This window comes from Chanos chanos, chromosome 9 (genome assembly GCF_902362185.1).
Source record: "Chanos chanos chromosome 9, fChaCha1.1, whole genome shotgun sequence".
NCBI lineage: Eukaryota > Metazoa > Chordata > Actinopteri > Gonorynchiformes > Chanidae > Chanos > Chanos chanos.
This window is the reverse complement of record NC_044503.1, coordinates 19474635-19488491: the sequence shown is the minus strand read 5'-3', so window position 1 is coordinate 19488491 and position 13857 is coordinate 19474635. Positions and strand designations below refer to the sequence as shown.

General features: G+C 40.5%; 1 protein-coding gene across 1 annotated transcript; it reads left to right on the top strand.

Annotated features, from left to right (window-relative positions):
• The first annotated feature begins 8257 nt into the window (after positions 1–8257).
• Positions 8258–12321, top strand: gng10 (guanine nucleotide binding protein (G protein), gamma 10). The gene is made up of 3 exons (XM_030783978.1): positions 8258–8392; positions 11007–11139; positions 11988–12321. The coding sequence occupies exons 1-2, from the start codon at positions 8312–8314 to the stop codon at positions 11130–11132; spliced, it is 207 nt and encodes a 68-aa protein (XP_030639838.1). The 5' UTR covers positions 8258–8311; the 3' UTR covers positions 11133–11139; positions 11988–12321.
• Positions 12322–13857: the final 1536 nt, after the last annotated feature.

Below are 13857 nucleotides of genomic sequence, written 5' to 3'. Positions count from 1 at the left end.
TGACTGTTGTCAACTGTTTTGTTCACATGTCCTTAAAGACCCCTACAAAGCTTCTTCGGGTTTTTTTGTTTGTTTTTTCCTTTGTGTGTGTGTGTGCATGTTTCCCCATATTTTTGAATGAATATTTTTATAACCTGTGTGTTGAGTTTGAGCATCCTCCCAGACTCTCCTCATCCCTGAGAACTGCATGCTGCTTAGGCACAGTGCTGCTCTGTTTTCCACCTGAAGTGCTTAAAAAAGCAAGAACAGAATGCTGAAAACATATTTAAAATGTCAATCACATACCCATGCAGAAGTTAGTGAACAGCAAAATGTGCAGATTCTTACAAAACTTAGCATTCTGTAATCTCTAAACAAAGAGAAACTTTTAATGTGTTTAATATACAGCATTGGTACTTGTAGGTGTCATCAGATTGTGAAATTCCTTTCAGTCTTAGCTGTAAGGGTGAATAATCCTCAATGGATTTTAAAATGCGATAATTACTTAATTAAATAGCATGCAAGAGTTTGCTTCATTTAGACAAACATTAAATGAGTCTAACTTGAGTAAACATTACAGCATTTGACAGGTTCTAGCATGGGTGGGAACATCATTAAGGATGACTGGTATATTCTCCTGCAACATGACGTCTGGACACAGCAACTGTCAGGACTGGAGGTACATGTCTGCTCCAGGATAGTTTCTTACAGATTTACCAGGACACAGGCTGCAAACTCGCCCAGAAAGCTGTAGTTTAAATTCATTTCACTAAAAGCAGCTTATATGAGTCTCTAAAAATCAAAATAAACTACTTTATAAATGAAGACAATAGTTCTTCATTAAGGTATTCAGGCTGTGTTTATGTAAAATCCCAATGATTTGCCTGCTAGCTCTTCCCTGCTGGGTTGTAAGCTCTAGATACAGAGATGGCACTGCCCACCTATGACATCACAAACGTCATTTTCCTGCCACAGTGTTTGAATATGGGCTTATTTGAATTTAAAGGATTAGAAAACGGAGAAAATGAGGAGTAGCCTGTGAACAGTGAGTGAGTCATCAGTAAATGAACAAACACCACTAAAAACTCAATACTTAAAAGGCAAAAACAGAAAGGAATCAAGTTAGCAAAACATAAATTTAATTGACAAGCTGTCCCCTAATGTGACAATAATGTCATTATTTGTATGCCTGTAGTTCTGACTGGAGACCCTGCCATGATGTACACAGACACTGTGCTGTGGGTACAGCCACTGACACATGGTGCTAAGTTTGGACTTCACAGTTCCAGTCTTGATTCCCACGTCTAGGAAGGGAACGCCTCCTTTTCCATGCTGCTCAGACACAGCTGCGGGGGCTGTCAAAAAATAGCACCTTGCTCCAAAAGAATGTAATGACAACAACGTAACCAGAGATGGTGAGGACTATACTCATGAGGGATCATGGGTTATTGGGAAGGGGTGTGGTAAAAGATAATACAGAAAACAATGTGATGTTCATGCACAGTGAAGCCAGGTCAGTAAGTCTGTCAGCACTCTATGATCTTCATTCCCTGAGAACATTAATTTGTGTGGGCTAACTGAGCTAAGTTAGTAATGCTTACATTCTTAATGCAGGAATTTGGGTCTGAATCTCCTTGGTGTCCGCTATGCTGCTACCACAACCCACACACTGCCACTTATTAGCTAGGCTGTGACTACACATTCGTTCGCCAGCAGCATCATATTAAAGTGCGACAACAGACAACAACAACAGGCTAAATGGATATAGTTTTGATTTCTTCTTCTTCTTCTTCTTTTAATTTCCGACAGACTAGGCACGGGAAGTGCACTGATGTCTCCCGCCGATTAAAAACAATGTTTAACCTGAAAAAGCTTAACGTGGATTAATGTTTCAAAATTGCGATCATTGATCACCAAATTTCTCTCGGACATCTCTTGTTAGAAACGCCTCCTCCTGTCAAAGACCACCTCAGAATGTGGTCCGGGTGATCGGATTTCGATGCGACCTCAATGCGCATTAGATGCGTTTTCACCTGTACCTTTGAGCTGTCCACTTGTGATCGGATCACCAAAATCGGGTCTTAATGCAAGGTTTAAACAGGGCCTCGGAGGTGGTCTGGACCGCATGTGACCAGATTCTTGTAGCAGTGTAAACGCGAATGCGAACTCACATTGAACGACCGCCTACTCAACTGACGTCCTCTTCTTACGCGGCAGTATGAACTCATTCGCGTATGTACACATTCGCTCACCAACGGCATTATATTAAAGTGCGACAACAAACAACAACACAACAACAGGCAAAATGGATATAGTTTTGATTTCTTCTTCTTTTTCTTCTTCTTGTTAGCTAAGTTGATCCAAATCCTTATTTATTTTTGTTATTTTTTAGAGGACTGTGAAAGTAAAAGTCAACTCACCTTTCCATCTCTGGGTCTGACCGCTTTTGACCGTTGACGTTTGTTAATGTTGTAACTGTGGAGATCGCTCACGATTCCTCAGGATTCTGCAAAACTTCGGTATCCCTTCCGTGCGCATCAGCGGTAATCTAACAAGAGACTCACTAAAAATGGACTCTGCAAGATTGAAACGTCGGTACGGATGTGTTTTCTATCTCCACAAAATACACTCGCTGTCAAATTAGTAGGCCTATATCCGTTGTATTGTTCTTGATGTTGTCGTCGTCAAGTAGCCGTCTGCAAATATGAACTACTTAAAATGCCCTGAATTAACCCCTTAATCTTAACCCCTTAAAGTCTGGTCATTCCTGCATGAACACTTTAAAAATTAAATTTAAAAAATTAGGATGACTGGAAATGTCCTTAATTCCTCCTTAATCACAACAAACAAAGGAAAAACCCTTGAAGAGCATCTTAAATTAAATATTAACCATTAAATAATATTTAATTGTAATTCGAATGAAGTGGTTTGGTATATTTTCAGGGGTAAATTAAGGTAAATTTAAGTGGATTGCGTTTCGTAGTGTGTTAGGGTAGGCCTACTGTTCGTAGCCTGTTTTGAGCGGATGTGCTTGGAGATGTCTGTTCAAGACAACTTTATGTGCCAAAACAACCAATAAAGAATAAGCTTGTTTGTTGTTTCTAAAATCTGGGATGATTGTAGGGGACGCTGTAAATAGACAAATAAACTGGTTTCCCACATAGGCTACACAGGTTACATAGCTAACCAAATTATACTCTGGACTAACGTTGATCAGACGTATGTAACGGACACTGAGCCACATAAGCCCGTGAGCAAAAAAGCCGACCATACCATAGATGGCCTAACGTTGTGTTTATGTCGTATCTGCGGGCCAACACAGCCAACCAAATTCGACGTTTGCCCAACGTCTGTTTGCTATCAGGGTATCTTTCGGACGGTACAAAAATGTCTGTTGATTGATATTTTACTCTATATTCTCTATCGCTAATGTCACAAAAGATTTCAAAAACGCACTGCATCAATAACTAGGAGCGCTGTAGTCCAATCCGTCCTCGGGCCGAAATCCACAGTGGTTTACCGATCATAAGAAACTGTCATTTTAGCGACGCTGTGAACAAGCTTACAAATAGGCTATGTGGGGCACATTATGTTTAGCCTCCATGGAGCTAGCTAGCTATTTCTAACAAAAGTTCTCTTTACATGGTCGCCTATGTATCAAACACTGATGAACCTGATGTCTAAGACCAACATTTTCTAACATGTATAGCATAATATTTACCCCCTCTGGCTGCAAATAGGGAGACAACACCACATTTCACGTTCACGCTATATCACCGGTAAATTTATAGCCTACCTGATATCCGAAAGCAATAGTGACGTTCAGAAGAAGACAGAAAGGAAACTCCGCATCAAAGTTATTGCAAGCAATAAATATTTAATTCGCTGTAATCGCCTAAATGAAAGAACGAAAAACTAACGTTATTAACCGGTTACCATTATTTCAAATAAACGTTTCTGTTCCAGAACATGAAAAAAATATAGATTCTGGTTTTGTTTTTGTTCCTAGCGAAATATCGATTGTTTCTGTTTTTCGTTTTCATTCCTTGAATTGGTTCAAAGCCTTGATATTTACAGACTGAAGATTTAGGCCTACAGAGTCTCTGAGAGAGGAAAGGTCTGAAATAAGAAAGGTCCACACTTGTCCAAAACAACAGTGTTACTGGGGTCAGAACCATAAACTTCCTCTAATATGTTGTCAGGTGTGTGTCTCTTCCTCTCAGAAACCTCCACGGTAGTCCTATGGTCTGTAAAAGATCTTTAGTAGTGGGGCAGATAAGCGAACCAATTGTGCATTTTATGACTAAAGCGTGAAGTTTCCGCATATAGTCTACATACCCCAAGGTTTTATTTCAGATGTGGAGGCAATTTGTATCTGACCTCTGGTGACCTTGAGAAGTCATTGACCTCAGCATTGCATTTTTCCAGTTTTTGTCCCATCAATCTCCATTATAATCATGTATATCTTTGCCAAAATTGCATTTTTGTTCTAATAAAGATGCTTATTGCTGCCAGCTGCCTCAGCCATGGCCCTGTAACAAAATTCTGCTTAAAGCACCAATTTGTCCGGAGGGGGGGCTCCTGACCCCACCAAGTATATATGGGTGGTTCTTCGACTACAAGCACTGTCATGTCCTTTGATCATATTTTTAAAAATACATATAATTTTGGACAATTCCTTCTCTCTTTGTTAAATTAACAATAAAACCATCTTAGAAACTTTTTACCATCTGTCCGTTATGATTTTTTCTGACTTTTCAACATCCTTATAGGTTTCAATATCACTGTTTTGCCCCTGTCCCACACCCAGACTTCTAAGATTCAACCATGAAAACAAAGTTTAAAAATACGATTTATCTGAAAACTTTTAATGTACCCGAATACAGGTAATCAATAAAAACATTTTAGTATTTAATGTGAGACAGTTGTCAACATTATTTTTTACACAAAATATAGCTGTCACATAGTATTACCACATTTCCACCACAGCAATGTAAATTTCCGGTAAAAAGTCTATATGGGAGATTGTTTAGGTGGTTGCAGTGGAAATGGACAGTGACAGCAGAGAAAATCATATCTGATATGGAGGAGATGTACATTTTCATGTACAGCTTTGGAGAAAAATCAAGGTAAATATCGCTTGAACAGATAATATTTTAATTGTATGTCATTTCCAAACACACTGTGCCTTCATGGAAGTTAGCAAGTTTGTAAGAGGATAGATTGCAATCTCTTTTCACGGCTGTATGTGTCTTGCCAAATACGTAATGGCAATCTGGTTCAGTTCTTCATCCACGAAAACCAGGCCGCACCATCATCTTTTGTCTCAGGGAGGGAAGCTGCGATTTGGTACAAAAGCAGACCTCTTGCACTGCATAAATACTGATAACACTGATTCACAATCTGCTCCTGTGGTTGATGGTGTGTTCCTTGATGGTGCAGCTGTGGTCCAGATGCTGAATCCTGACACAGCAAAGACCTTCCAGGACTATGCAGACAGTATCTTTGTGCCATATGCAAAATCCCAGCTTGACAAAACCAGTCTTGATATTATCTGGGATGTCTACAACCAAAGCCCCTTTCACACATGCACTGCAATCCTAAAATAATCGGGAGGGGCTGTATGTGTGAACAAAAATGTCCTAATCAGTCGATTCGGATTCTAAACGGATTTTATTCTACCAGCCCCCTAGTACAAACTCTGTTTTCTCTTCGTTTGGGTCCATGTGTGAATAGAGCGGATTATACTCTGGAGTATGCACAGCGAGCAAGTGGGCATGTTGATGCCGTTTCTAACAGGCGTCTGGCGCGAAACCGGAAGAATACAAACATCCGGAGGTGAAGAAGAAGGGTCATTTACAGGAAGACGCCAATGGAAATGTCTAACTGGAGAGACGAAAAGATTCGGGAACTTCTGTTGGTGAGGGCCGACGCTGAAATCGTCAGACAAAAGTCGGTAGCCTTGTCTGCCTTTTTCGATTTGTTGTAAACAAATTTTCGCAGAGTACTTGTTGCGTCATGTCCTGCGTCCTGCACGCTCTACCCAGGCGCTACCCCCCGCCTGAACCAAATGGAGTATTTCGAGTATGTGTGAAAGCATCTGACTCGGACTATCTGCTGCTGTGTGCTGCATGTGTGAAAGGGTAACTTCGGACATAATGCGAACCAGATTCTGCGGTTATAGTCCATAGCATATATGTGAAAACGGCTCAAGACAGTCTGAAAGGCACCACCCAACAGAAGAGAGGGAAGGGAATCAGGAGACAAGTGATTCCAACCACTGCACTGCCAAGGCACTGGAAAGACTTCCTGCGTGTGGACGAGAACAAAACAGAATTCTTTGGATTCCTCTCCCAGCAAGTCACTTGTGTCCCAGTGAATGATGGAAAAGAAATCTACACAACTCACGGGAAGATGGTGCTCTGCTCTCCTGCCCAGTGTGACTTGACGAATCTCACTCCATGTTCTCATGAGGAAGCAGACACATGCTTGCTTCTGCGTGTCAGATGCTGTTCAGAAGGGTTGCAAGAAGGTGACTATTCGTACTATGGACTAGACATTGTTGTCCTGGCCGTCGCCATATTTACGAAGATTAAACCAGAGGAAATGAGGATTGTTCTTGGTACAGACACCAGCTTCAGATACATTGGGGTTCATAAAGTGGCCAACAAGCTGGAACCAAGTACTTGTGCTACTCTCCCATCGTTCCACGTACTTACGGGATATGACACAGTCTCAGCATTTGCTAGAAGGAGAAAGAAAATTGCATGGGAGACTTGGAAGGCTTTCCCTGAAGTGACAGAGGCCTTCAGTGAGCTGATGCAGATGCAAGGTGATGTGAGTGAGCTGTCCATGTCACTGATGGAGTGCTTGGTGGTGCTGATGTATGATAGGATGAGTGACACCATGGAGGTTAACTAAGCTAGGAAACAGCTCTTCACTCAGAAATCCAGAGCTCTGGACAACATCCCACCCGCGAAGGCTGCGCTAGAGCAACACATTAAGCAGGCCACCTATCAGGCCAATGTCTGGAGCAAAGCTTTGGTACCAGACCCTGAGCTGCCAAGCCCTTCTGATTGGGGCTGGTTGAAGAAAGCAATGGGATGGCAGCCACTGTGATCCACCCTTCCAGAAGCATCACAGAGCTGTTACGAACTTATCCATTGTGGCTGCAAGAAAGGTTGTACTACGCGCTGCAAGTGCAAAAAGGCTGCCCTCAAGTGCACTGCCCTTTGTTCTTGCTCAGGAGACTGCTAGCCTTAGAAAGGACATGCATGACCATACTGAACTGATAATGTCATCCTAGGCTGGGTTAACAACATTGGTCAGTCAAATTTAATATCAAAACTACCTTGTGTTAGGTCCACATTTTGGGTGGGGGTTTTGACTGTGTGAGTGGGGTGGATTAGGGGGGGTTCCCCCATTCGTTCATGTTTTACTTTTGTTTTACAGCAGTTCTGTGCAACCTATGTGTAATACGAGCGTAAAAATAAAACATAATTGATGTATACTGTCTTTATGCCTGTGAAAAAGTGAAAAAAAACCCTGAAATTTGACAGCCTGAAATTAGTTCACCCTCTGCCTAGTCCCAGAGGTCAAATCTGAAATGCCTCCACGTCTGAAAATAATCTTCATAGTTTATAGAAACGCTGGAGAAAGTTTCATGCCCTAGTCATAAAATGCACAATACCTTCCATATACGAGCTTATCTGCTCCACGATAAAGAAAGAGACCGCCAGAGGGCTACGCGCAGTCCATTTCCAGCTGTGTATGCGGTAGTTTCAAAATAGGTGTATCAAAGCAATAAAGCACCACAGGTTGTCAAGGATTGAGATTACTACCAATTAACCTCAACGTTCCATTTGAATACACAATAAAGTGGTCTCACAGTAAACATTTATAGGCTACATTTGCTGCACATACTATCCCTTTACGTCTTTGAGACACCCTTTGTAAGGCTACTGTAAGTTCCCCGGAGTGTACTACCAAAAACTTTTAAGCAAGAGAAAAGGTCAGATGCAAGATTAAATAAAGGGGAAAAGGTAGCCAAGTACAGAGTACTGTGTCGGAACTAACTTTCACGAGCAAAAAAGTTTACCCTTAGTACATTGTCTCCAGTACAACAGTTCCACATGAAGTCCCCAATACGCATGAGACAGTTCGTTCCACCGCTGCTCCCGGCGAATCGGTCCTCTTCCTTGGGCACCTCCCATGCCTTTTAGGATGCTTCCGCTGTGTTAAACAGATCGTCTCAGGCACTCAAACTGTCCTACCATACTAGTCAGTCATCTGATGCGCTTGTCCACAGCCCGCGCTAATTTTGATCGATGTCATGTCGTCTAACTCTAATTTGACAAGCATGCGCCGCATTGTTGAGCAGCTGAAATTTGAAGCCAACGTAGAGCGAATCAAGGTAAATTATAACACTCTGTTTGAAGAGAAAACTGTGAGAAGTAGGCTATTCTACATTTTCAGCAAAATAAGTTTACATAAACATCTTTGTAAAGTAAGTCTCGCTTGTTCCTCTGATATCTGACTTTTTAGTTGTAATAATTAAAACGTCGGGTAAGCTGAAGGCTTTTCCCTACTTGATATTAATTGCGACATTTCCTAGTATTGACAACGGAGTTTCCCAAAGTAGCCTACTTTTGTACTCTGTTGGTACGGCCACGTATTTGCATGCAGACCTCCTGTTTATTCACATTATGGAAACAGAGTGAGTTTAAAACAAACACCGGGGGACAAATGTAATATATTGCTTTGCATATTCATCTGCAGTTTTTTCTCCCTCTCGTACAGTAAGGGCCAAATCTCGTGGATACCGAGGACAAGTGTGTGTGTGTGTGTGTGTGTGTGTGTATGTGCGTGTGTTGGGGGGGGGTGGGGTCATGATTGCAGGGAACGTGGTAACGTAGTGCAGAAATAATTCAGTTCGGTTATGGTCAAAGGAGATGTTTAATCGGACAAAACCTGCTGCAGCAAACGTTCCGCCCTGTGACCACACATTTGCCGTTAAAAATATGTGCGCTGTGCTAAAGTAAGGCTACGCGTCGGTTTTCAGTGTCTGTCGCTCCTTTTGTGCGTGTGAGGTGGCCACGGGCTATCACAAGAGATAAAAACATCCTAAACTCATTACAAGCAGGGTGCGAATTACGGGGGGACTAGGGGGTCTGACCCTCCTAATTAAGACTTGGGGGGGGGGGGGGGGGGGGGGGGGGTTCGAAACATTTATATATCCTGTGGTATATAGACCTGGACAAAAAGTTGACCCTCCGATTGTTATTGCATAATTCGCACTCTGATTACGGAACATAAGGGTGAAAAAAAGTTGTTTAATTTTTTTATAGGGAGGTATAAAAGTTCATACCTATACCTGTTTCCGTCAGAAGGGAGACGATGAGAAGGAAAAGCGTGGTTGTCCACATTTGCTTTTTCTTGAGTTGCATAACACAGCGTCTCCCTTCTGTCGTGTGAGTGAATCCTGCCTTTCTTATATTTCACTAACGAATATCGGGGTGAAGGTACATTTTGAATCTGAAATGTGAGGCAATTCATATTTGTCTGACCATGCTACAGGGGTGGCGCATGTTAGTTTTTACGTTTTTTTGTTCTCACTCTGTTTATTTATTTTGATCATATGATTCGGGTTATAGGTAACTGTGTCAATAGAGCCCTGGTATTTGCAGTGCGACCAATGTTAGATATTCTGTAAGAATCAGGAGTGTCACTCAAAGAATGTATAAAAGTACACTGTATTCTGTTGAATTAAAAGTCACCCTGATTTTAGTGAAATCTAGAATTCAGGAATCTTAAATTATCAAAAATATTATTATGATTTTTTTTTTATGATTTTAAAGTAAAATGAGCCACTGTGAGAGAGGAATTGAAGAGACAGAAGGTATCAGATGGACGAATGAATACCAGTCAGCCTCCAGATCACAGCCCTAACCCTAACCCTAACCCTAACCCTGACCCTAACCCTAACCCTCCTTATGAAACCTATGACTGAGGCACTGTTTCACTCACAGATCTCCTCCATAGTAAAAACACTCTGGTGTCAATCATTTGGGCAGTTTCAAAAAACTATGGGGAAATGGTCTAATAATGAAATGTGATGATGATGATGATGATAAGGACGTGGCGGTCTTTTAGTGGAGCATAAAGTAGCTGTTGACACCACTCCTAATGAAAACAGTGACTGTTAAATAAGTGTCATTAGGTACATTTACATGGAGCCTAATATTCCGTTAATAATCGGATTCAAGCTCAATCGGAATGAAAACGCCTCGTGTAAACACCTCGATCAGACTGAAATACCCCAACCCGATCGTGAATTCAATCGAATTAAAAGAGGTGGTGTAGGTTTCTGATAATCCGTTCGATAGGAAAGTAAACGCCCAATCGGATTGCCCTCTGCACTTGGAACTGCACGCACGTTCATTATGCGTATATGTATGACATATATGTAATGACGTATTGACCTTTTACTATGCACGACGGAGTTATAAAAAAAAACCATGGTGGCCATTGCAAGATGGTAAACGAACTGTTTAAGCAGGTTTGGGAGAATATTCCACGCAGAGATGTAATTACTGTTATAACTATATATAGTTACAGTAAACCCTCCTTATCCGGGGATTCGCTTTCCACGGTTTCAGTTACCCGCGGTTAACCGCTGTTCAAAAATATTAAATGAAAAATTCCAGAAATTAGCTATTCATGAACGTTAAATTACGCGCCGTTCTGAGTATATTATTATAATTGTTCTATTTTATTATTAGTTATTGTTGTTAATCTCTTATTGTGCCTAATTTATAAATTAAACTTTGTCATAAGTATGTATGTATAGGAAAAAACATTATCTGTAGGATTCCGTATTATTCACGGTTACGGTTACAGTGTATGCTGTGTCAGATGAGAGATGTTGTGTGTGTTGTGTCAGATGAGAGATGTTGTGTGTATTGTGTCAGGTGAGAGGTGTTGTGTGTGTGTTGTGTCAGATGAGAGATACTGTGTGTTTTCCGCAGGTGTCGCAGGCCGCAGCTGAGCTCCAGCAGTATTGTCTTCAGAATGCCAGTAAAGATGCCCTCCTGGTTGGGGTGCCAACTGGCAGTAACCCATTCAGAGACCCACGCTCCTGTGCTCTTCTCTAGACACAAGGTACCATTGGTCATTACTGTGGTGAAGCTATAGCAAACCATGTATTAACATTCATAAAATATATCATTTGATTATTTTCATCTGAGTTCTTGCACCAAAGTCTTGAAACTGATTAAATGAATGTTGAAATGGAAAGAAATGTAAGTTTCTTGCATCTATTTTTGCCTATTGTCTTGTGTTAGAAAAAGAAAGTTCCAGTTTCTAAGTTCTCTGAGATGACAAGACATATTGAACAAGAAGTGTCTTTTAATAACTGATATTAAAACCACAGATGTGCATTTGGATTATTTTAATCTCTGGGAGCAGCGTCTGTATCCGGCCTGCTCCGGAGGAAGTGTGACTAGGCAGCGCTGGCGGCATGCAGGGTCTCTATGTATTGACAGGAAGTGTGGCAGAGCAGCAGTGGGTAGTACAGGAAGTGCAGAGGAATGCCTCACTCTGTAGCTGACACAGAACATTCACTGTGTTTCCCTAGAAATGAAAACTTACAAGGTTTTCTCCCTCTGTATGATGATTATTTTTGAACGGTCAAAGCTGAGTAGGATTGGTGAAATGTCTGGTCAGGACAGAACATGTCTGTTGTGTTTAGAATCAGGAAGTGGTTTCCTCAGCCCCAGTTCCTGTGCAGACTGCAAGTTTGCAATTTCATGCAAAAGACGACCAAAGTGTGGCTTCAGAAGTATATTTAGGTTAGGTTTGGAGGAATGATGTAATTTTTCCGCCAATCAAAGGTCAGTCTTTTTCAGTGTCTGTTGTTTTTAAATAGAGGTTTAGTGAGCACTGTGTAACTTAAATTAATGTAATTCTGAAAAAATTGTTTCCAAAAATGAATCTAATTGTTTTTGCAGGAAAATGTCCCAAGTGTGAAATTTTGGATATAAGGAGATGAAGAAGAAGTAAAAACAGAAGTGAACTTCCTATCAGCTTTTTACTTTATTTATTTACACCATGTGGAAATCTTTTTTCCAACACTGAAAATCCAGATGCATCTCTCAACAAAACAGCACATGGATAGAATCCAGAGACCGAAGGCAGTAGAACTGACTCTTTTTCTGTCTGACATTAAATATTGAGCATAGTTGCACCTACATTTTTTCCCATCTTGGATGTTCTGTCTCATTCTGTTTAACTTCCTTATTTAAACATCTCCATTTAGCATTGACTTATTCCTGGAAAATGAGATTGAATAAATTAAGTAAAAAGAAACATATCAGACTCTTCGGTGTGGTCCATGTACATTATGGTAAATGCTGTCATCATGTAGATTTTATTTGAATTAAATTACCTTTTCTGAAAGCCAAAACTGGCATCAGAAATGAGTTTACAAAAGCCCAGATCGACCTGTTCTTTACTTCTGTTTAAATATGTTTCTGAACAGTATGTGTGATGCCTTTCCGATCTCAGAACTTCCATGACTTTTGCAGCTTATTTAACATGATCATTCATTCCTCCATTGTTGTAAGGCTTAGTTTGCCTTTATAAATTTGAAGTAATGTAAAAATGGTCATTTTTTCATTATTTTGTTTGGCAGTTGTAGTTTACAACAGACCCAGTTCACATAAACAGATTCAGAAAAACAGTTTGATATTTATAGATATGTAATGTGATCTGGTCTGTGAGGCAGATGTAAAATGTTTGATTTAAATTAGTGTCGTGTCAACTGTAACATATACTGTATTACAGTGTGAAAAGGACTCTCCCTCAGGTAGAAGTTACAGAGTTTCAGAAATTTTAACATTTGGATTCATGGTACCAAACTCTCCAAAACTTTAGTAGACATTTCAGTCTCAATAGGACACTCAACTGATAACCTTCCTTCAATACTGCATAGCTCTAAACACCTGACAGACACCCACTGGACACATTATGAGGTTTACTGGATGCTATGGATAATAATATTATAATAATATTTACTGAAGATTATTTGTGTGTCAGACCATTCTCAACACAGCAGTGACACTGACATGGTAGTGTTATGGTAGTAACATGGTTGTGACAATGGTAGTATCATGATAGTGTCATGGTAGTGTCATGGTAGTGTCATGGTAGTGGTATGGTAGTGTTGTGGTAGTGTGAAGATAAAGATTTTTAAGGAAGATTTTGTACAAAGACAAACAGTTATCAGGGTTACCACTCTTCCTGGAAGACCTGGAAAACAGTTGACCAATTTTCCAGTCATGGAAAACACATGGAACGTGAGAGAAAATGTAAAATGTCCAGGAAAATCTTGTGTTGTCCTGGAAAATTATTTCAACATTCTACTATTTTCCTTTAGCTGAGAATGAACTACCAGGCTATCTATCAGAGCTCCCATAACAGATAACTTCGGCATCTGAAATGGCTAAGTTATGTTCAGGATCATATTAACGTTCAAATGATGGATGTGAGTATTTGGAACAGGCTACTCTTGGTTATGTTGTGGCAACGCTGTGAACACACCCCCAAGTCATGTCACATGGGAGCACATGCAGGTTGGATGGCATTACAATTTAAGAGGCCGAAACTCCAAATAACGTCAGTTACATTATCCTTCAAATGTAAATATTAGTCACTGCTAGCTGGTGACTGTGATATTTTTATTAGGTTTATAGATTAACATTGCTTTTTTCCCAACTTTTTTTAAAGGTTGAATAATATTAAATTGGTTAGCATGTTTGGTTCGGTTGCCAAAGTTGACATGCTTGCCAGCTTGTTTTGTCTGCAAAGGTTTAAGGTTTG